The sequence below is a fragment of the Polyodon spathula genome, chromosome 6 (genome assembly GCF_017654505.1).
Source record: "Polyodon spathula isolate WHYD16114869_AA chromosome 6, ASM1765450v1, whole genome shotgun sequence".
In the NCBI taxonomy this organism is placed as follows: Eukaryota; Metazoa; Chordata; class Actinopteri; order Acipenseriformes; family Polyodontidae; genus Polyodon; species Polyodon spathula.
Window position 1 is genome coordinate 1,097,144 of NC_054539.1, and position 23,693 is coordinate 1,120,836.

Here is a 23,693-nt window from a genome sequence, read left to right on the forward strand (position 1 = left end):
CAGCACACCCACACACACACACACCCACAGAGAGACATCCAACACACACACCCAAAACACACTGACGCCCCCCCCACACACCCACACACACACACACACACACCCAACGACAGACACATCCACACACACACCCAACGACAGACACAGACACCCACACACACACCCAACACACAGAGACAGACACACCCACACACACACCCCCACACACACCCACACACACACACACACACACACACACACACACCCCCCCCCCACACACACACAACACACACACACACACACACACACACACACACACACACACACACACACACACACAGACAGACACACCCAACACAGACACATCCACACACACACACACACACACACACACACAGACAGACAGACACACCCACACACACACACACACCACCCACACACACCCAACGACAGACACAGACACCCACACACACACCCAACACACAGAGACAGACACACCCACACACACACACACACACACACCCACACACCACACATACCCCCCCCCACACACACCCAACACACCCACAGAGAGACAACACACACACCCAACACACACTGACAGCCCCCCTACACACACACACAGTCAACGACAGACACATCCACACACTGACAGACAGACACACAGACAGAGATAGACACCCACACCCAACACACACTGACACCCCCCACACACCCACACACACAACGACAGACACACCACACACACACAGAGACAGAGACACACCCCCCCACACACACACACACACACACACACACACACACACACAACACACACACACACACACCCACACACACACAGACAGAGACAGACACCCCCCCACACCCACAGAGAGACATCCAACACACATCCAACACACACTGACACCCCCCCCCCCCCACACACACACACACACACACACACACACACACACACACAGACACATCCACACACACACAGACAGACACCCAGCACACCCACAAACACAGACACACACCCACACACACTGACACCCGCCCCCCCCCCCCCACACCCCCACACACACACACACAACACACACACACACACTGACAGAGACAGACACCCCTGTGTGGGGGTGTGGGTGGGGTTGTGTGGGGCCCAACACACCCCCCACCCCCCCCCCCCCCCACCCACACACACCCAACACACACACACAAACACACACAGCCACCCACACACCCCGACCCACACCCAACACACACTGACAGTCAGACAGACACTCAACACACAGACTCTTGCGCACACACTCACACTCGCAGACACAGACACTCACAGACAGACTCACACAGACAGACAGACTCTTGCACACACACACACTCGCAGACACAGACTCTTGCGCACACACACACTCAGACACACAGACTCGCACACACACACACTCACAGACAGACACTCACAGACACAGACTCTTGCACACACATTCGCAGACACAAATACACTCAGACAGACACACAGACTCTTGCACACACACACAGACACTCACATAGACAATAGCCATATCTTCAAAGTTGATATTTAATTAACCATTTTAAAAAAGTGTATTTCAATTCTACTAATGCAAATGTACTGCACTTAAGACTGCAGTACATTGAACAGCATGTTCAAGTTGAGGAATACATCAAATAAACAGAACTCGTCATCTAAATTTGGAAACTGAGCGCAGTAAATGGAACAAATCAACTCATCATAATCAAGCAGCCTGTCTGCCCCGTTCCAGGCTGCAGTGCCACCTAGCGGCTCTTCACTGAAACAGCGGTTTAAAGCACTGCACAGCACAGCACCACTACAGGAGTACACTGCCCAAGGTTTGGGTTAAGATTAGGAAAGTTCTTTTGTTAGTTGTGATAACTTTAACTTGTATGGCCAAGGGGGTGGGATGGGGTGGGTGTCAACATGCCATGCCTGTGATCACTGCCCATATATTATTTCATACTTCACTATAGACAAGTCTAAACTGGCCATGTATCTTTACCCTTAGGGGACTGTGGAATGGTTTGATAGTACTATAGAATACAAGTATCATAGTATATTATAGTGTATCTAACATAATATTACAGATACATACACATGAAGAACGTACCCCTCTATCCTGATCATTGAACCACTGCCCCTTATTGTAATGAATTACTCACTGAGCAGACAGACAATGCAATGAAATCCACACCCTTGGGGGGCAAATCTTTTAAGGTGGGGGTGGGGGTGTAGTAAATCTGTATTTGTTCCATATCTTACTTTTCCCGTTCTCACTGATTCTGAGAGAACTGTACCATAGCACATCTTTGCTAACATGGTCCAGCCTCCTCTCCATGATGCAGTGTGGCTGACAAAGCTTTTCTCTGTGAGAGAGATTGCGTGTTTGAATACAGAACACTCGAAGGCATTTACAGATTTGTTTTTTTGATGGCATGGCAGCTGTTTTTGTTTGTCTTGCATAGTAATTTCATGTAACTCCAACCAAATGACCTGTTCTTGCAACGGCAGTTACCACAGAGCCAGTTACTGGGTGGCAAGGGTTCACAAATCTTTATTTTCCTGAGGGTGCACAGAGCAACTAGGATGCCAGTTAGAATGAAAAAAAAAAAAAAAAAAGACAACAAACCTCAATCTGGGTTATTCTATCCAGGAAAAACAAATTACATAACAAGCTACTATTTACCCTAGACCATCAAACATGCTCCAGAACATGAGCTGCACAGCCTGTATCCACGGAACTGAGAATGTACAACCCGGTCCGCTCAAACCACTGGACCGTTCCCTTCTTCATATCAAAACAATAATAATAATGAATAACCCGGTCCACACAAACCACTGGACCGTTCCCTTCCTTCTTCACTGTCTGGGTATGAATACTTTTGAATTCGCATTTTTGGAGTTTTGCAAAAAAAACTGCCAAAATAAACATGCAGACATCTGTTTCTTGTAACTCTTTCTTCATCCATAGAAGCAAAACTTTTGCTACATAAGAATGATTTTTCCTAAAATTTTTTGTTTTTGAGAAATTTCTAGAAATTATAAATTTCCATTGGGGTGTTTAAACTTTTGACTACAACTGTGTGTGTGTGTGTGTGTATTCATATGAGACATTTGTGCATGTTAATTACTTTAAGTTTTAACCCTGTGTTGCATGGTGATAAAAGTACATCTTATTATTTTTCTAATCAAAAACTGTTAACCGATGATCCTTAACAATACAACTGGTAGTGTGGCCAAGCTTAGAGGAGGAGGACAGAGATTCTGGGATCACATCCCTGCCCAGCCCCTACCAGGTTTGTATGAATGATTTACTGTGCACCATCAATCATTTGTAATAACACTGTACCCAGTATAGGCTTTTATTAAACAATTTTAAAAAATAAATGGTTCAATGGACATCTGTTAAGGTTTGATATACAGCACAATCAGAACACTGGTTTTAAAAAGAATGCCCTGACTTATTAAAGTAGCAATTAGCAGAGCAATGTAAAACACACATTACAGTAATAAAAAAAAAAAAGACACTGTCAATTGCTTACTTAGGCAAACGCAACTAGAACATTTTAAAATCAACCAAATCCATTTGGTGCTCTTTCTGGATTGATGAGGAAATTCCAGAAAGCAATCCTGTATGCAAATCGAGGTATAAAAAAACCTAGAAAGAAAAGGTATCACTTCATGTTCCGACATGTTCCAGACAAACACACCTTTTACTAATGCAGGCCTTGTTTGTTCTCACTGAATGATCATGGAAAAGTCAAGGCATTTTCAGGAGATCAGACTGCTTCTATATAGCCCAGTTAAAATATCGGTAATTTTAGAAAAGATTACAGGGACAGCATGCTAACAGGACAGTGTGCTAACAGGACAGCGTGCCCAGCCTCAATGTGTTGAGAGTCTCCAGCGCTAGGGTGATCCTCTCCCTCTGGATGGTGAGCTGAGTGAAGTCCGCTGTCCTGGAGAACTCTGGGACGGGTGGCAGGGCTCGGAGGAGCTGGCTGGTGCTGGTCTGGCGTGCCGATGCCTTACTCGTTAGTAGAGCGAGCTTCGCCTCGTTAATGGAAAGGGGCGGGGCTGAGGCGAGGAGGGTGGAGAGGTGCTTGTGCAGCAGTCTGATGTAGACGAGTCGCTCAGCCCACAGGTTCACTTCCCCCTTGTCAAACAGGAACTCCTCATCTCCCTAAAATAATAAACACGTGGCAAGATTACATGTGGGGCAAAGTATTGTACTGTCATTCTTTTGATCCTTTTGCTAGACATTCTTACTTACCAGTGCTTTAAACTTAACAAGCTTTAATAAAATCAAAACTGCTGCCCTTTTTATTGTGCTGAGAAAACTTTTTAACTAATTGCGGATATGCAAATATTTTAAACAGATTCACTGGTATCGGTCCCATGATCTGTTTGCAGCTAGACCAAATCAAGTGCACAATGACTCTTCTTGAACTTTTAATTTCTAGCACTGCCTTCGACAGATCTGCGTACCTCCTTGCCCTGCAATGGCTGGCACATTCAATCACAATTATCTTAATTCCCCAATGCTTAGAGCTGCACATTTAAAACATACGAACAGCATGTGGCATTGCAAGGTGCAGCAACTGTACTAGGCACTCTGGATTACCACTGTCACTACTGCATGTGCAACAGGTCTGAAAACTGCCAGTTATCTTCCTATTCTGCAGCTGCGTTCTGCATCAGTCCTCTCAGAGCCAGTCTCTGTGCTGCCTCTGTGCCTGTCCCCAGTGCTGCTTGCTCAGCTACATTACCACGCTGCTGATGTTGTTCTCTACATCTGTCTCGGGGTCTCTGTCCCCTAGCAGCCACTCAGTCAAGGTCAGAGCGCCGGCGGGGGTTTGGTCCCATAGCTGGAAGAGCCGGCAGAGCAGCCCCAGCCCCAGGTCCAGGGCCACAGCTGGATTCACTAGCGAGGGGGCCACATCTGGAAGAACAAGCAGAGGAAGAGCAGTGAAGAGAGTGTGTTTGCCAGTGCAAAGCACACCTTCAATAAGACCAGGGCCAAACAAGTTACCCTCACAATGTGCTTATCAGTAGAGAACTTAACCATTTGTGAAACAGGCTTCAGAGCAAAGTTTGTTTGCGGCTGAGCTGCTTAATATTTCCTCCAAGATGCACAATCCACAACTGTATTCTCTACAACATAAAATTTAAGAACGAGGAGGCTTTTCAGCCAGTCAAGCTCATATGGTCTCAAAGGATCCAAGTGATTCTGCCTCCACAACATGACTAGGCAACCATTCCATCCTCACCACTCTCTGCGTCAAGTGTCTCCTTCCCTCTGTCGTAAGTCTATTTCAATTAAGTTTCCAACTGTGTCATGTGGTCCTGGTTTCTGTACTGCACTTAAACACTTACAGGACACGTGACGGGACACGGCCGTCAAGTGTCAGGACACAGCCGTCGTGACAGGACACGGGACCCGCCTGGCAGTCATGGCCAATGGGAAGGGGGTTTGTTTCGAGGTTTATTTCTTTATTGTAATTTACAGGCCTCTTTAGGGTTAAGCTTGTTTTCAAGTCAGTCTACACATTGAAAATTCAATATATAAATCGTTAGTAGATTCTTCCGAGTTTAATGAATCCTAGATAATCATGGGGTGTCTGGATTTGCAAGAAACATTGTCTCCAACATTACAAAGATTTAGCTATTCATAGAATTATTATTATTATTTTTTTTTTAATAATACCAAGTTTAATATTCAGAAAGATGTTCTATAGTATATTGTTGTTAAAGAAACCAACAGCAGTCCAGTCCAGTTATATTACTCATTTATTCATTACCCATGAGCAGGTGACGCTTCGTCAGCAGAGCCCGTCTGGTCCTGTTCAGTTTCACAAGTATATTAGAGTCATTTATTCATTACCCATGAGCAGGTGACGCTTCGTCAGCAGAGCCCGTCTGGTCCTGTTCAGTTTCACGAGTATATTAGAGTCATTTATTCATTACCCATGAGCAGGTGACGCTTCGTCAGCAGAGCCCGTCTGGTCCTGTTCAGTTTCACGAGTATATTAGAGTCATTTATTCATTACCCAAGAGCAGGTGACGCTTCGTCAGCAGAGCCCGTCTGGTCCTGTTCAGTTTCACGAGTATATTAGGGTCATTTATTCATTACCCATGAGCAGGTGACGCTTCGTCAGCAGAGCCCGTCTGGTCCTGTTCAGTTTCACGAGTATATTAGAGTCATTTATTCATTACCCATGAGCAGGTGACGCTTCGTCAGCAGAGCCCGTCTGGTCCTGTTCAGTTTCACGAGTATATTAGAGTCATTTATTCATTACCCATGAGCAGGTGACGCTTCGTCAGCAGAGCCCGTCTGGTCCTGTTCAGTTTCACAAGTATATTAGGGTCATTTATTCATTACCCATGAGCAGGTGACGCTTCGTCAGCAGAGCCCGTCTGGTCCTGTTCAGTTTCACAAGTATATTAGAGTCATTTATTCATTACCCATGAGCAGGTGACGCTTCGTCAGCAGAGCCTGTCTGGTCCTGTTTATAAAACCAAGCCCTGTTGCATTCCATTAAACCGTCAACTATTTTAGAGTGGTTTTAGAAAAGTATTCTTTTTTAAAAGGACAGATAAACCTAGGTGAATGTTTCTAACCACTCTGTGAAAAAGACACATTGGCCTATTCTGAATCCTCAAGAACAGCAGTGCTCTGAGCATTGTGTTGCATTGTGCGAGTCTGGAGAGAGGAGACAGAGCAATATGTTGCGTTGTGCGAGTCTGGAGTAAGGAGACAGAGCATTACGTTGTGTAGTGGGAGTGGAGCGATGTGACAGAGCATTACGTTGTGTAGTGCGAGTGGAGTGATGTGACAGAGCATTACATTGTGTAGTGCGAGTGGAGCGATGTGACAGAGCATTACGTTGTGTAGTGCGAGTGGGGCGATGTGACAGAGCATTACGTTGTGTAGTGGGAGTGGAGCGATGTGACAGAGCATTACGTTGTGTAGTGGGAGTGGAGCGATGTGACAGAGCATTACGTTGTGTAGTGCGAGTGGAGCGATGTGACAGAGCATTACGTTGTGTAGTGCGAGTGGAGCGATGTGACAGAGCATTACGTTGTGTAGTGCGAGTGGAGCGATGTGACAGAGCATGTTGTGTACAGAGCATTGTAGTGCGAGTGGAGCGATGTGACAGAGCATTGTGTAGTGCGAGTGGGGCGATGTGACAGAGCATTACGTTGTGTAGTGGGAGTGGAGCGATGTGACAGAGCATTACGTTGTGTAGTGCGAGTGGAGCGATGTGACAGAGCATTACGTTGTGTAGTGCGAGTGGAGCGATGTGACAGAGCATTACGTTGTGTAGTGCGAGTGGAGCGATGTGACAGAGCATTACGTTGTGTAGTGGGAGTGGAGCGATGTGACAGAGCATTCCGTTGTGTAGTGGGAGTGGAGCGATGTGACAGAGCATTCCGTTGTGTAGTGCAAGTGGAGCGAGGAGACAGAGGGAGTGCAGAACAGGGTGAAGATGCTGCAGGATTCAGCACAACCCCACATGGACTCGCATCTGCTTTCCATTTCACTGTCTGGCTCTGGCTCCAGTTGCTCGTTCTAACTTCAGAGAGTCTCTGCTTCTGACATCATGCTCAAACCATTGCGTAAGATATGATACTAGCATGCCACAAAATAGAAAGGAAACAACCAACCCCTCCATCTGCTATCTCACATGGTCTCACGGAAAATCACAAACTTCCTGGTGAAATACAAACCGCTGAAAACTCCAGCTAGCCAAAGACAGCCACGTAGGAGTCATGGAGAAGCTGGCAGCAAAACAGCATAGCCTGGGCTTGTGGCAGCCCTGCGTTCCTGTACCAACGTGTGAGGTATTTAACACCCCTGGGAGATGCAGCACTAATACCACTACATGACTGGGCTGTACTGTAAGGAAGGGTGCTGGGGCAAAACTCACTGCTACTATTTAACAGTGCAATTGATTAAGATGCTTACACCCATAACTAGTTCTAAAAGACGTATTTTTCAAATGCAGATTTACAGTTTAGGCATTATTGAATGTTTTTTCTTTGAACTTCCTACAAAAGGAGCACTCACAGTTCAAGTTTTTTTTTTTTTTTTTGTGTTATAATTAATGAAACCATTTGTATTGACTTAAGTAACAGTTATGCTGGGATACTACCAGTCTGCTCTCATTTCCAAACAGCCTCCATTCCCAAGGTGTTCGTAACGCTGAGGTTCTGCTGAACTTGCTTAAATGATCGGTTTCTCTGCTGTCAAACAATGTTCCCCCTGAGACACCCATGGTCTCATAAGGTGCTGTATTATAAATTGCCGGTAATTACTTTAAAGGCTCATTTCTTTGACTAATATGTCCACTAGCTGGGTAACCTGAGAGAAGCACATGCAACTTGAGCACAGGAGGATTGAACTCTTAAAACAAAAGCAAGCCCCCTGCTTATCCTTTAGGAATGCATTTGAAAAGCAAACCAGTTTCTTAATCTGACCCCTTGTGCAGTAGATTCCATATGCATTGTGCTTTTCATTATTAGACCCGGTAAAAGACGTAAAGAAAGCAAACAACTTCCTACTATTCAGCAAATAACAAGCGGTCAGTGTGAGTAAAGACACTGGAGTTGATGCCTATACCATCAGGCTCTGTGTGCTGTGTGAGTAAAGACACTGGAGTTGATGCCTATATGATCAGGCTCTGTGCGCTGTGTGAGTAAAGACACTGGAGTTGATGCCTATACGATCAGGCTCTGTGCGCTGTGAGTAAAGACACTGGAGTTGATGCCTATACGATCAGGCTCTGTGCTGTGTGAGTAAAGACACTGGAGTTGATGCCTATATGATCAGGCTCTGTGTGCTGTGAGTAAAGACACTGGAGTTGATGCCTATACGATCAGGCTCTGTGCTGTGTGAGTAAAGACACTGGAGTTGATGCCTATATGATCAGGCTCTGTGTGCTGTGCGAGTAAAGACACTGGAGTTGATGCCTATACGATCAGGCTCTGTGCGCGCTGTGTGAGTAAAGACACTGGAGTTGATGCCTATACGATCAGGCTCTGTGTGCTGTGTGAGTAAAGACACTGGAGTTGATGCCTATACGATCAGGCTCTGTGTGCGCTGTGTGAGTAAAGACACTGGAGTTGATGCCTATACGATCAGGCTCTGTGCTGTGTGAGTAAAGACACTGGAGTTGATGCCTATACGATCAGGCTCTGTGCTGTGTGAGTAAAGACACTGGAGTTGATGCCTATACGATCAGGCTCTGTGCGCTGTGAGTAAAGACACTGGAGTTGATGCCTATACGATCAGGCTCTGTGCTGTGTGAGTAAAGACACTGGAGTTGATGCCTATACGATCAGGCTCTGTGCTGTGTGAGTAAAGACACTGGAGTTGATGCCTATACGATCAGGCTCTGTGCTGTGTGAGTAAAGACACTGGAGTTGATGCCTATACGATCAGGCTCTGTGCTGTGTGAGTAAAGACACTGGAGTTGATGCCTATACGATCAGGCTCTGTGCACTGTGTGAGTAAAGACACTGGAGTTGATGCCTATACGATCAGGCTCTGTGTGCTGTGTGAGTAAAGACACTGGAGTTGATGCCTATATGATCAGGCTCTGTGTGCTGTGTGAGTAAAGACACTGGAGTTGATGCCTATATGATCAGGCTCTGTGTGCTGTGAGTAAAGACACTGGAGTTGAAGCCTATACGATCAGGCTCTGTGTGCTGTGTGAGTAAAGACACTGGAGTTGATGCCTATATGATCAGGCTCTGTGCTGTGTGAGTAAAGACACTGGAGTTGATGCCTATACGATCAGGCTCTGTGTGCTGTACACAGGAGGAGGTGGTATGGGAGAGTTAGGCATGCTATTGGGGCCTGTGTCCTGTATACGGGACTCAATGCAACATAGACATATCTTACTAAACTAGACAAATGTATCTTAGGTACATAGACAGACAAAAAAAAAAGACAAAACTCAAAAGCAAAATCGATCCACTCCACTAAGCTATTCTACCAACAGCACTGTATTTCTAGCTTGCTTCAGCCCCAATGTCTTGAGAAGGAAAGCTTGTATTAGTAGCTACCTGAGGAGTTACTAATACAAGTTCATAGCATTGCTTCCCCGTTTCCTCGCCACAGCCCCATGTTTCAGTGCAGCACAATGCACTATTGACAGCCTGGCAACGAAGTGCACTGTACTGTGTAATGGACTCTGCTGGCTTGAACCCAAGACCAAAGGAATGGGATACTCGATATGCTTGAAGCATTCTGGAGTTTCAGACACGTTCACTAATGTACCCCACCCCCATTCTTTCACATGCAGTGTCCGCTCCCACTCCACCAACTCACTCACTGACTGACCTCTCCTATTGGAGATCAGTGCATTGGCTTCTTTGATTAAATGGAGCATGTCAGACCGGACTAGTTAGTGAGCAAATTGCTTTCCTGAAACAATGGGAATAAAAGTCTGTGACTAACTGTTAATATAGTCTCCGTCTGCATGTCAAAACAAGAGAAAGGCAGGAATTGGGAGCGTTTGATGTAAGACTCTGTCACACTGCTGTGTAACAGGGCCCTCTCACCGCTGACAAACTGGTGCAGGATTTACAATACCATACATTCCAGAACCCTGCATTTCACTGTGCGGGTCTAATTGATTACTAAAGGGAACGACCCCCATTGTATTATATACTAAAATACAGAAATTCCTTTTAAATCACAAAGAATGTCTTCATATATTATGCAACAGTATCCCCAAACAGATCCTTTATTTTTAGTTATTTTAAAAGCGACGATGATAATCTGTTAAATGGCCCAACAGAAAAGCCTGAGAGCAGCATGAGTGAGCAGTGGATAGGAACGGCTGCAGCTCTGCAGGATTACAGAGTATTACAGGACAGCTCTCGCAGACAGCACTCAGGCGCTGTGTACACACTTCAGCTGCATGCGACTCAAAAATAAAAATAAATAGGATATATACATCCGAGATTTTATTTTATATTATATATATATATATATATATATATAGGGAGTGTTTGATTTAAGACTGTCACACTGCTGTGTAACAGGGCCCACTCATCGACAGTTCATTCCTGTAAATTGATCTGTGGGAGCCTTCGTCTGGAACTCATTAAAAAAGATTTCCATGAAAAGGCACTTTCTTGTTCAACAAATTCTGGATTTGGGCTCTGCAGCTGAAGCCTATCAGATGTCTAAGGCTTTTGAGCAGAGAGCGATGTGAAACCTGAGAAATGAGCAAATCTGGTACACTACACATACCGGTTACTTCCCGTCAGTGTGTGCTGCAAGAAATGCCACGCTGCTGTCTGATCTCTGCCGAGGTACGCTTTTGAATACACCAGTGATCTACACAGGAAGCCCCCCTCCAAGATGGAAGAATTCATACCTAATGCATCTGTACAGAACACTGCACACAGCCCAGTAAAGCAGAGCTACTGCTACCCAGGGAGAGCAGAGTGGAGTCAGTTTCAAAAGCACTCATTCCAGCCCTGCAGAGCACAGCCTGCCTATGGTTTGAACGTTATCAGCAGGCACCGGACACGGGTAACAGGTACGGGAACAACTGCTCAGGTTTGCTTACCTTGTGTACAACCGGTAGCATCGTGATTAATACATAGGAGGCTTGGAGATCCACTGGTTAAAGAAGAGTGAAATCACAGCACTGATCCTGATCACTACACCCTCCAATGAGAGAATGACACTGGCTGACAGGTGTGACGGAATGTTGCTGCAGCTCTGGAGAGGTAATTGCAGAGGACAAAGAAAAGAGGTGTCGGAGCGGACTGGACAGGTTTAGTGCTCTGTGGCTTCTTCCCAGAGCTGTGTGCTGTACAGTAAGTGCGAAGGAGCATTTCCCTTTGCATATGAAGCTGTGAGGTGTTGTTCTGCTTGTGTGTCTGCTTCTGCAACCCTGTTACTTCACCACCTTCCGATGAATGACGATTAAAACATGGCAGAAACTTTGACTCAGCTCGCAACTCCACTCAAATCACTTCCTCTGATGTTGTTCATTGAAGCCCCGACAGAGACATCATGTCGCCACATTTGCAGACTGTGGTACAAAAACTCTGTTGCCTAATTTTCACACACTAGCTAACTAGCTCTCCCCTCCAGTTCTCTTTCACCACTGGAGTCCTGGGTTCTCCCTTACAAAAGCTTACCACAGTAAATCTGCACAGTAATTTTGCAGTTTTCACATGGCTATAACTCTCTGTGCTTTACAATGCTTCCCTATGCTTTACCAGACCTCTCTGTGCTTTACAATGCTTCCCTATGCTTTACCAGACCACTCTGTGCTTTACAATGCTTCCCTATGCTTTACCAGACCTCTCTGTGCTTTACAATGCTTCCCTATGTTTTACCAGACCACTCTGTGCTTTACAATGCTTCCCTATGTTTTACCAGACCTCTCTGTGCTTTACAATGCTTCCCTCTTCTTTACCAGACCTCTCTGGTCTTTACAATGCTTCCCTTTATTTTACCATGCTTTCACTGTGCTTTATTACACTTTGCTATGATTTTACCATGGAACATTTTTATATGTGTATTTATGTCAAATACACATATGTAAACATTTATTTTCATTTCTAGTACATTTTTTTTTTTAAGATGTTTTGTTGTGTTTTTTTTTAATGAGGTTTTAATCTGAAATTACCAGGTTTAAGATTCAATTTGGGATACTGGATAATTCTGCCCATACCCACTATGTTGCACTTCCTTCCCATAGTACTGTGTGCTTGTGGCTTTGATGATGCAGTTGATGCAGCCCAATGCATGGATGTTTTCTTCAGAAATGCCCGATAGGTAAATGATTACCAGATATAGATGACTTGTTAAGGCGATGCATCTTGATTGGAAATGTTGACGGTCAACTTCAGGCACATGACGACTACAGCACAGGTGATAAACATTTTCTATTTCCAGTGCAGTTCAATGGATTATTCAAGGTTTGGTCTTAATCATTCCAATAATATTATCATCCTCTTCATCATCAAACAATGTCATTTTATAGTGGAAAAAGCTACAAACCACAATTATGTGGACAGAGTGCATCAGGATCCTTTGTCAGGCTGCAATGGGGCAGAACAGTATTTCAATTAAGTTTCAATTAAATTAATTAAACTAAAGACGCACAAACAAAAACCCACAATCAGAGATTACATCAACAGAGTGCAAATACTGTACCTTAGATCATGCACACACAAAACGTAACGACTTCTAACAAAATCTAAAAGTTAAAGTCTCTCTTCCCCTTCAATAATTCTCTCTTGATCTTAAAGTATCATCATTTCATGCATTTCTTTTATTTTTGACTCTGTCCATAAGACATGCAAGCAAGTCAAGCACAGTGAGGCGCCGCTGTTGTTCCGAGCAACAGTTTGATATGAACAGCACAAGCCAACACGATTCTGTATAAACCAACCGGCTGGTTCCTCTAGTGACTAACACAATTCACACAGGGCCTTTAATGAAGTGCTATTCTGAGTAAATGTAGAAGACATTAATGAGGGATGGAACCTCAGGACCTACAAGGGGTACATATCTCGAAAAACATATATTATATATATTATATATTACATATTACACACACACACATATATACATAACTGGAGGACTTCCATTTACTTAGACCCCCACGCTCTCCCCACTCCCCACATGACATGACAGCGCTGCTTCGTGACTGACAATGTACTGCATGAATTGAGTTTAAGTGTGGTTAAATCACCAAACTATCAGATGGCAGGGATTCCAACGAACAGGGTTGAGTGGACAGGTACTGAAGCAGTGCACTCCTTGGGGTCCTCTAGCTAACCCAGCAGGCTGGGAATCTGAACCCGAGATCCAGCTCCTACTCTACAGAGGCACTGTGGCAGGTCCTTCCTGGTCTTGGGCAGTGCCACCTGCACGCAGGGTGTTACAGCTGGGACTGGTTCTGTTTCTGGCTTTTTTTACAACCACACTCAACTCCCCTTAGGAAAGTTTTCATTGTAAAAGCACAGCAAAGTATAATAAATCACAGTGAAAGCACAGTAAAGCACAGGTAAGCATTGTAAAGCAGAGGTATGGTAAAGCATATAAATAAACATGAGAAACCGGGGTAAACTACGGTATAACCATAAAAAGCATTGGGAAACTGCAAAACTACCATGGTAAACTTTTTATTTTCTTATTTCCAGTAAATATCTTGAATGTTACCAGAAAGACTTCTTTCATGCATGCATGTCTGAGTTCACTGAGGTCCGCTAAGCCAGGATATTCCCCTTCGAACTGCAGCTTCCGCAGCCCCGCAGCTGGAGGTAACGTGCCACAGCTCAGTGGAACAAGGGTAATGTTTTCTTTCCTGCAAGCGCGGAGCAGCCTTGTGAGTAGAACAGCGGCTCTCTGAATAGGTCTAGACTTTGCACAGCTACGGGTCACTAATTCAATTAGATTCCAAAAGAACACCGCTCCAATTCAATACTTCCTGCACCCCTCCCCTTATACGAAGAAGCCATAAACCCCCACAGCGTCACATCTCGCTGGACAGAGAGCAACAATACAAGGAGTCAGTGCATGGGTCCCTGCAACAGCAGTCATTGCAGAAGCCCAGCAGACAAATGACAAACTGCTTTGTTTTCAGCAGTCATTGCACAAGTCCTGCAGACACATGACAAACTGCTTTGTTTTCATGCTGCTCAGTTACTTGAAAAACACCCTCATTTATTTTAGGCAACTTGTGGGTCATTTCCATAAAAGTACCTGACTGCTGCTTTTTTTTTTTTTTTATTTACTGTTTGCCTTTGATGGGATTACACCGCTACAGTGAGCACAGAGTGTTAATGTACTGCACCCAGGACCCACAGAGGCACTGGGGTTTACACACACTGTACTGCACCCAGGACCCACAGAGACACTGGGGATTACACACACTGTACTGCACCCAGGACCCACAGGAGACACTGGGGTTTACACACACTGTACTGCACCCAGGACCCACAGGAGACACTGGGGTTTACACACACTGTACTGCACCCAGGACCCACAGGAGACACTGGGGTTTACACACACTGTACTGCATCCAGGACCCACAGAGGCACTGGGGTTTACACACACTGTACTGCACCCAGGACCCACAGAGGCACTGGGGTTTACACACCCTGTACTGCACCCAGGACCCACAGAGGCACTGGGGTTTACACACACTGTACTGCACCCAGGACCCACAGGAGACACTGGGCATTACACACACTGTACTGCACCCAGGACCCACAGAGGCACTGGGGTTTACACACACTGTACTGCACCCAGGACCCACAGAGGCACTGGGGTTTACATACACTGTACTGCATCCAGGACCCACAGAGGAACTGGGGTTTACACACACTGTACTGCATCCAGGACCCACAGAGGCACTGGGGTTTACACACACTGTACTGCATCCAGGACCCACAGAGGCACTGGGGTTTACACACACTGTACTGCATCCAGGACCCACAGAGGCACTGGGGATTACACACGCTGTATTGCATCCAGGACCCATGTGTGCAGAAGGCAAGCAGCGTATGAGTTAATAAAATAATAAGGTCACTTATTTAGAAATTCGATTTTCTATTTCATCTCATATGGATACCTGCTGCTCTTGAAACTTTCCTTTTAAAACATGAATTGGGTCATCTCTTTTGCCAAGTGTTCAGTTTGCACCGTTGTTTACAAAGATAGAAACAAACAACACCTTTGCTGCTGATGAAGGGCACAGCTGAAATGATGGTCTACTTGACTAGTTTTACCTCATCATGGTAAACCCCGAGTGGTAGTGGGACCCGTGAGCGGCCTGCACTGGGGGGGTCGTCACTGTTGTTGCAGACTAAACTCTTCGCTGGCCTTCAAGGGTTCTGGTTTTGCTGTCTCCTAGTCAACCATGATCAGGAGCCTGGCTGCCGAGGAGTGTCACAATGAATCACTTTTAAAACTACCACCTGGGTACAGCGCGCTCTGTGGAACACTGAACTCCTGCCAGCCCTGCATGCTCCACTTCTTTTAGTGGACGAGTGACCATTCTTGTCAGAACCACGCCGTTTCGAATACCTCCAGATGTTACCAACCATGCTGTTTTAAACTACTGGACAGAAGTTTGCTTTGTCCAAGAAGTGGCACATGCAACAGGCTTGGAGAAGGTAAGAATTGCAGCACGTTGACACATCGCTGCTGCTGCTGCTGCTGGCCCTGCTCTGGGTGGCAGCCCATGCTCCCAGTGCTTTATTATCCCACTTGGAATCTGCAAACCAGCTGCAAAAGGCGGTTTAACTTTGTTTTCCCAAAATAGACCTTGAGAGATCATGTTTTACAGCTCCGGACTCTCAGTGCCATTGAATGTTAGCTTGTGCCTCAGCAGCAAGCGTTTGCAGAGCACTAGCTACCATGTTTCCATTGGCAGCTGTGGGGGAATCCTGGTTATTTAGAAATCAACCCCAAAACTTGATTAAAAGCACATTATAACCCCGGAAGATATCCCCATAGCCATAGCAATCAAAACACATCTCACTCCAATCCATGCCTACTGTCTTAGCGCGCAGCGCTACCTATCAGTTTGTAACTTAGTGTTGCTCTGTATTGTGCCATTTCTATTAAATTATTATTATTATTATTATTATTATTAAAATCAGTATACAAACACTCTGACATTGCAGCGTTGTTCATCATTCAGGGGTTCTATTAAACGCCGATAGAAATGTCTCTCCTAAAAAGTGTTTCCGCAGAAGTACAGAAAGACGTCTTATTGGGAGATGAGCGAATCTTGGTCTTGATTGAGATTCATCTAATAAATTGAAAAATACATTTATTTTTTTGTCAAAGGAGCTTGATGCCTAGCCCACTATGCTCAAAATATATTGACAGGTAAATTAACACCTATCAGTGTTAATGGAAATAGAAATTCAGAACAGGCTTCGCATCTGCATATTTAAAATAATACCCCAAACACTTGTGTTAGCTCTCTGTATCGAGCCAACATTTTCAGTTCGCTCTTCACTGACAGCCAGCCCGTCAACAAAATCCTTCAGCCACCTTTCACTAAGTTCTTTGGAGTGGGAGGAGCTTTCCCTGATCACATACATAGTCATATTACTTGACAAACTACATTTTGACAGGTCAGTTTGAGTTGTAGCTTGCTCATATTCACAGTACTAGTGCAACATCCTTTCTGAAAGGCAGCTGCTTTCATTACTGTTTTTCAAATAAATTGAGGTCCGCAAAAGAACTTTCATGTGAAAGGTTCAAGTTCATTTTTATATTTTGGTGTGTAAGTGGAGTGACGGACCAGTTATTTGAAGCCCTGACTATATGCCAAAAGGAAATTCTCTTAAACACTACTTGTGGAAATAATGTGCACAGTCTGTTCTGATGCCGTCATATTTAACCAATATGTTATAAATCTTATCGACTGTGTGCCACCAATTCCATTTGATTTACACATCACAGCCCACGAGAAGTGGTAACATCCTGTACACTCTCCCATCATTTTTTAATTGCTTCCCACCCACCTTACCTTTGTGTGTTTTTACTTGTATATGGAGCGAAGTTGGAGACTCAGTGAGTGCATTAAGTTGCACTGTGAGTGCAGGATAAGTCACACAGCTTGGACGGCACCAGTTTCCGTCCAGGCTGTGCAAAGAGGCTGAGCTTTGCTGGGGACCCCAAGGGGGCGTCACACATTGGCTCTGACCCTCCTGGGGTGGGGGATGGGAAATCAGCAGATTGCTTATCCTCATCGCACAACAGCGAACTCTACTGGCCAGACACCAAGCACATTCAGAGTGGATAAGAGGCAGAGCTGGTCACAGCATGGTCATTCATTCAATATTCAAGAGAACCACATTCAAACAGGACTGGAGACAGCATGGTCACTCATTCAACATTCAAGAGAACCACATTCAAACAGGACTGGAGACAGCATGGTCACTCATTCAACATTCAAGAGAACCACATTCAAACAGGACTGGAGACAGCATGGTCACTCATTCAACATTCAAGAGAACCACATTCAAACAGGACTGGAGACAGCATGGTCACTCATTCAACATTCAAGAGAACCACATTCAAACAGGACTGGAGACAGCATGGTCACTCATTCAACATTCAAGAGAACCACATTCAAACAGGACTGGAGACAGCATGGTCACTCATTCAACATTCAAGAGAACCACATTCAAACAGGACTGGAGACAGCATGGTCACTCATTCAACATTCAAGAGAACCACATTCAAACAGGACTGGAGACAGCATGGTCACTCATTCAACATTCAAGAGAACCACATTCAAAATGCAAATCAGTCAAACAGGAAGGATCACAAGAGCCAAAGACATGCTTGCTCAGCTGTACTTTTAAACCATCAAACACTGGATAATCACATAATTTTCTAATGTTGAATTCAGATAAAACAGTGATTATGTAGTATCTTTTTACCATTTGAGAAATATAGCCAAACTTAGACCAATTATTTCCATATCTGATGCCGAGAGACTAATGCATGCCTTTGTTTCATCTAGAATTGTATTGTAATGCACCTTTTACTAGTGTCCCAAAACGTGTGGTATCCTGCTTGCAGTTTTCAAGTCAAGACTAAAAATGCACTTTTATAAAATGGCTTTCTTACCTTAGTGTGTTTTAATGTAACTTTAAAATTGCTGCTTTTGTATAATGTGTATACTGTTATTTAAATCGTCTGACAGTGGCAGGTGTGTGTGTGCGTGTGTGTGTGTGTCATGCTATACAAATGCACTGTGGTTTGTTCTTGTTTTCTGCTGGTTTCTGTACAATGCTTTGCAATACTTTGTATAAAAAGCACTACATAAAACTGCAATAAATAAATTAGTAAATAGAGCCAGCATTCTGCTCTACTGATAATCAATTTGGAACGTAATGATGTGCAGTTTATCTGCTCTGATTTCACGTTACAGTCTCTGAGACCTGTCTGAGAGAGCTGGAGAGAGGGGGTGACGCCATGCTGTGCCAAATACACATTCGTCGAGTGAACCTAGAAGTTTCCTTAGTTTGTGTTCAGAATTACGGTTGGGTGTTTTAGCAGTTAACAGATACTATATTACACAGCAGGGTGCATTATGTCTATTTAAGTATTTGGGTTTCTGTGATTAGCAGTAGGGGATGCACATGTGTAAATCGAGTGACTAATTACTGTAGTCTTCATGGTTTCCTTTAATGTCCCAAAAGGATTTACAGTTGCATGTTAAGCCACGTACAGTACAAATGCGCCTCAACGGCTCAGTGGAAACCACGCCAACTAAATGACATGTACCAGTCAAGAAGCATAATGTGGATTTGCTGTAGCCTGAAATGTGAGATGTGCAAAACTTCTTTAAATGACTGTTGTTTACTGCCTTTATTCTTAATGGATTCTGGTAGACTGTTTAAACTCCTGGTCATTATGAGTTAAATACACATTTTGGTTTATTCCTTCATCAGTGTTAATAAACAAGACTACTCATTATGATTTTATAGTACCAGGTAATGCTAGTTTATAGTGCAACCCATTGGAACACCAGGGAAAATGTTTTTTAACATTACACATCTGCTTCACAGCAACTTCGCCTGGCTTATAACATGAACTTGAAAAAACACAAACAAAACACAACGATTTAACTGCCAGGCCACAGGGCCCCTTGAAACTGTGAAACTCCTGCTAATAATCAGTGCTGCTGCTTCCCTGAACACTGCAGCTTTCTGCTCATACACTTCATTAGGACCGGGCTACCAGACTGGATTTGGCATTGCCCTGGTGTGGGCATGTTCTCCTGGTATACCCTGGTGTGGGCATGTTCTCCTGGTATACCCTGGTGTGAGCATGTTCTCCTGGTATACCCTGGTGTGGGCATGTTCTCCTGGTATACCCTGGTGTGGGCATGTTCTCCTGGTATACCCTGGTGTGGGCATGTTCTCCTGGTATACCCTGGTGTGGGCATGTTCTCCTGGTATACCCTGGTGTGGGCATGTTGGGCTCCTGGTATACCCTGGTGTGGGCATGTTCTCCTGGTATACCCTGGTGTGGGCATGTTCTCCTGGTATACCCTGGTGTGGGCATGTTCTCCTGGTATACCCTGGTGTGGGCATGTTTCCTGGTATACCCTGGTGTGGGCATGTTCTCCTGGTATACCCTGGTGTGGGCATGTTCTCCTGGTATACCCTGGTGTGGGCATGTTCTCCTGGTATACCCTGGTGTGTTCTCCTGGGCATGTTCTCCTGGTATACCCTGGTGTGGGCATGTTCTCCTGGTATACCCTGGTGTGGGCATGTTCTCCTGGTATACCCTGGTGTGGGCATGTTCTCCTGGTATACCCTGGTGTGGGGCATGTTCTCCTGGTATACCCTGGTGTGGGCATGTTCTCCTGGTATACCCTGGTGTGGGCATGTTGTTCTCCTGGTATACCCTGGTGTGGGCATGTTCTCCTGGTATACCCTGGTGTGGGCATGTTCTCCTGGTATACCCTGGTGTGGGCATGTTCTCCTGGTATACCCTGGTGTGGGCATGTTCTCCTGGTATACCCTGGTGTGGGCATGTTCTCCTGGTATACCCTGGTGTGGGCATGTTCTCCTGGTATACCCTGGTGTGGGCATGTTCTCCTGGTATACCCTGGTGTGGGTGTGGGCATGTTCTCCTGGTATACCCTGGGTGGTGGGGCATGTTCTCCTGGTATACCCTGGTGTGGGGCATGTTCTCCTGGTATGTTCTCCTGGTATACCCTGGTGTGGGGCATGTTCTCCTGGTATACCCTGGTGTGGGCATGTTCTCCTGGTATACCCTGGTGTGGGCATGTTTCCTGGTATACCCTGGTGTGGGCATGTTTCCTGGTATACCCTGGTGTGGGCATGTTTCCTGGTATACCCTGGTGTGGGCTTCTCCTGGTATACCCTGGTGTGGGCATGTTCTCCTGGTATACCCTGGTGTGGGCATGTTCTCCTGGTATACCCTGGTGTGGGCATGTTTCCTGTTCTCCTGGTATACCCTGGTGTGGGCATGTTCTCCTGGTATACCCTGGTGTGGGCATGTTCTCCTGGTATACCCTGGTGTGGGCATGTTCTCCTGGTATACCCTGGTGTGGGCATGTTCTCCTGGTATACCCTGGTATACCCTGGTGTGGGCATGTTCTCCTGGTATACCCTGGTGTGGGGCATGTTCTCCTGGTATACCCTGGTGTGGGCATATTCTCCTGGTATACCCTGGTGTGGGCATATTCTCCTGGCATACCCTGGTGTGGGCATGTTCTCCTGATCACAATCCTCTGCCTACCACACTGCACAAATTGTGTAAAAGTATAAATGACTGAATTCATTAACATCCCTTAAGACACCTTCCAGCGGGAGTCTATGCGACCTCGTTAAGGATGTTTTTCAGGGCAAACACAGGCCCAACAAAATATTTGATACAAAACATTGCTGCAATATACAAATGATCCTGCACAAGTCCTCTTATATTTTGTAGCCTTACTGACATTATCTATTGCAGAAATGACAAATAGTTACTATACTGAGGGTATGGCTTGAACTGGACTGGAAGGGTCAAGGCAGCACTGCATGCATGAAATGACGCCATGACAACAGACAGAGTGCAGGACTGTGTGCCGTGGTACCTGCTGGTCCGAAGACGAGGAGCTGTGACGGGACGGAGCCGAAGAAGTCAGCCGCTCGGTCCCTCGCTTCCTGATCCTCGTCCTGTAGCAGAGTGAAGAGACTCCTCCAGAGGGGCAGCGTCCCGGACAGACCTGAAGAATTAAGATATGAAGTGAAAAATATATACTGTACATGCCAATACCATTGAAAGAAGTTTAGTTAAATTCAGAGGTGGTCAGGTGGGTGGCTTTTTTTGGAAAGCGGTTGCTTGATACACAATGCCACTTAATTATATCATGCTTAAACAATATTGGAAGAACCACCTTCATAACACACACACAAGTTTGAGTACACTTGCTGGAAACTAAGATTTTTTTCATAATTGACAATGTTTTACATTATATATGTTTCTATAAATACTTGAAAATGAAAACACATGTTACAATATACAAAACATTAGGAGTACAAAGCAAAATTGTCTCAATCTTGGATTCCTCAAAATAGCCAACCTTTGCCTTAATAAGAGCCTCACAACACGAGTTTCAGCAGGAAATCCCCCGTCCCGCCACAGCTCCTCGTCTTCGGACCAGCAGGTACCACAGCACACAGTCCTGCACGCTGTCTATTGTCATGGTGTCATTTCATGCATGCAGTTCTCCATCGAGTCTTGCTCTGCCTTGACCCTTCCAGCCCAGTTCAAGCCATACCCTCAGTATAGTAAATATTTCCCAGCTTTTCTGCAGCAATTCCCAGAGAGGCAGGGCACTTGTGGGTAGATTTGCTTTGACTCTTCTGTCCAGTTCGTCCCATACATGTTCTATGGGTTTGAGGTGGAGACTGGGCAGGCCAGGTCATGCTGAAGAATGAAGGACTGCCCAGCTAGCCGTAATCCTGATGGAATGGCATGCCTCTGAAGTATGCTATGATAGCCATGCTGGTTCAGCTTGCCATGGACTTGGTTAAGATCACCAACTCTGTCACCAGCAAAGCAACCCCAGACCATGACACTGCCTCCTCCATGCTTGACAGTGGGAACCACACCTGCAGAACTCATGCGCTCACCCTCTCTGCGTCTTACAAATACTCTGCGGTTGGACCCAAATATTTAAAATTTTGACTCATCGGTCCATAAGACCAACTTCCACTCCTCAAACGTCAGGTTTCTGTGTTTTTTGGCCCAGGCAAGTCTCTTCCTTTTATTCTGCACTTTTAACAATGGTTTCTTTGCAGCAATTCTTCCAGTTAGGCCAGCTTCACGCAATCCCCTCTGAACAGTTGATGTTGGAACATCTGTACTTCTAGTAGCATTTAGCTGAGCTTGTATTTCAGGGGTAGTTAATCGCTGGTTTTGCAGACTTGTGACAAGAATGAACTTGTTCTCTGATTCTGAGGTCACCCTTGGCCTGCCTGACCTTGTTCGGTCTTCATGAGTGCCAGTTTCTTCAAATCGTTTGATGGCCTTGGCCACAGCAGTTACAGACACTTGCACAGTTCTTGCGATTTGTCTTAAATATTGACCTTCATTTCTTAAAGTAATTACAGTCTTTTTTCTTTGCTTAACTGAGCATATTTTGCCATTTTCTGCTCCCTTACATTCAGGAATCACAAACTTGTGCCTATGTTACCTATACTTATAGTAATCATGGACCCTCACCTGTTAACAATAATTGGTGACAAAAGGTTAATTAGGTAGCATGCTAGTTAACTCAGAGAACATCTAACATAGACACTTTTATACTTAGGCCAGTGTTCTAAAACCGTGTTATACACATTTCAGACTTTTAACTGACTTGGGCTTTAGAGTGAAATCCCCTTGCTTTGGGCGACCATTTCATCGAAATTGACAAGATTTACATTTTCATTTAAAAAAATCAATTTTTTAATGCAATTCACTTATGATTATCAGCTTATATAAGTACACGTATCATATAATGAAATATTAAGTGTTTATAGACAAGTTTATACAGTTAAAAGCATAGATAATCATGAAAACCTGGTTTCAAGCAGGTGTACTCAAACTTTTGACTGGTACTGTGTGTGTGTGTGTGTGTATATATATATATATATATATATATATATATATATATATATATAT

General features: G+C 44.9%; 1 protein-coding gene across 2 annotated transcripts in view; it reads right to left on the minus strand.

Moving 5' to 3' along the window:
- Positions 1 to 3,049: 3,049 nt before the first annotated feature.
- Positions 3,050 to 23,693, minus strand: part of LOC121316672 (thyroid adenoma-associated protein-like) — a 154,171-nt gene continuing 133,527 nt past the window's right edge. Inside the window, exons 36-38 of one of the 2 annotated variants that reach the window (XM_041251718.1) lie at positions 21,619 to 21,750; positions 4,759 to 4,931; positions 3,050 to 4,172 (exon numbers count right to left, since the gene is read on the minus strand). In XM_041251718.1, the coding sequence (XP_041107652.1) occupies positions 3,852 to 4,172; positions 4,759 to 4,931; positions 21,619 to 21,750 (626 nt within the window). In that variant the 3' untranslated portion in view covers positions 3,050 to 3,851. Of the gene's footprint in view, positions 4,173 to 4,758; positions 4,932 to 21,245; positions 21,283 to 21,618; positions 21,751 to 23,693 lie in introns of those variants that run through there. The other variant, XM_041251719.1, reaches the window with a different exon arrangement.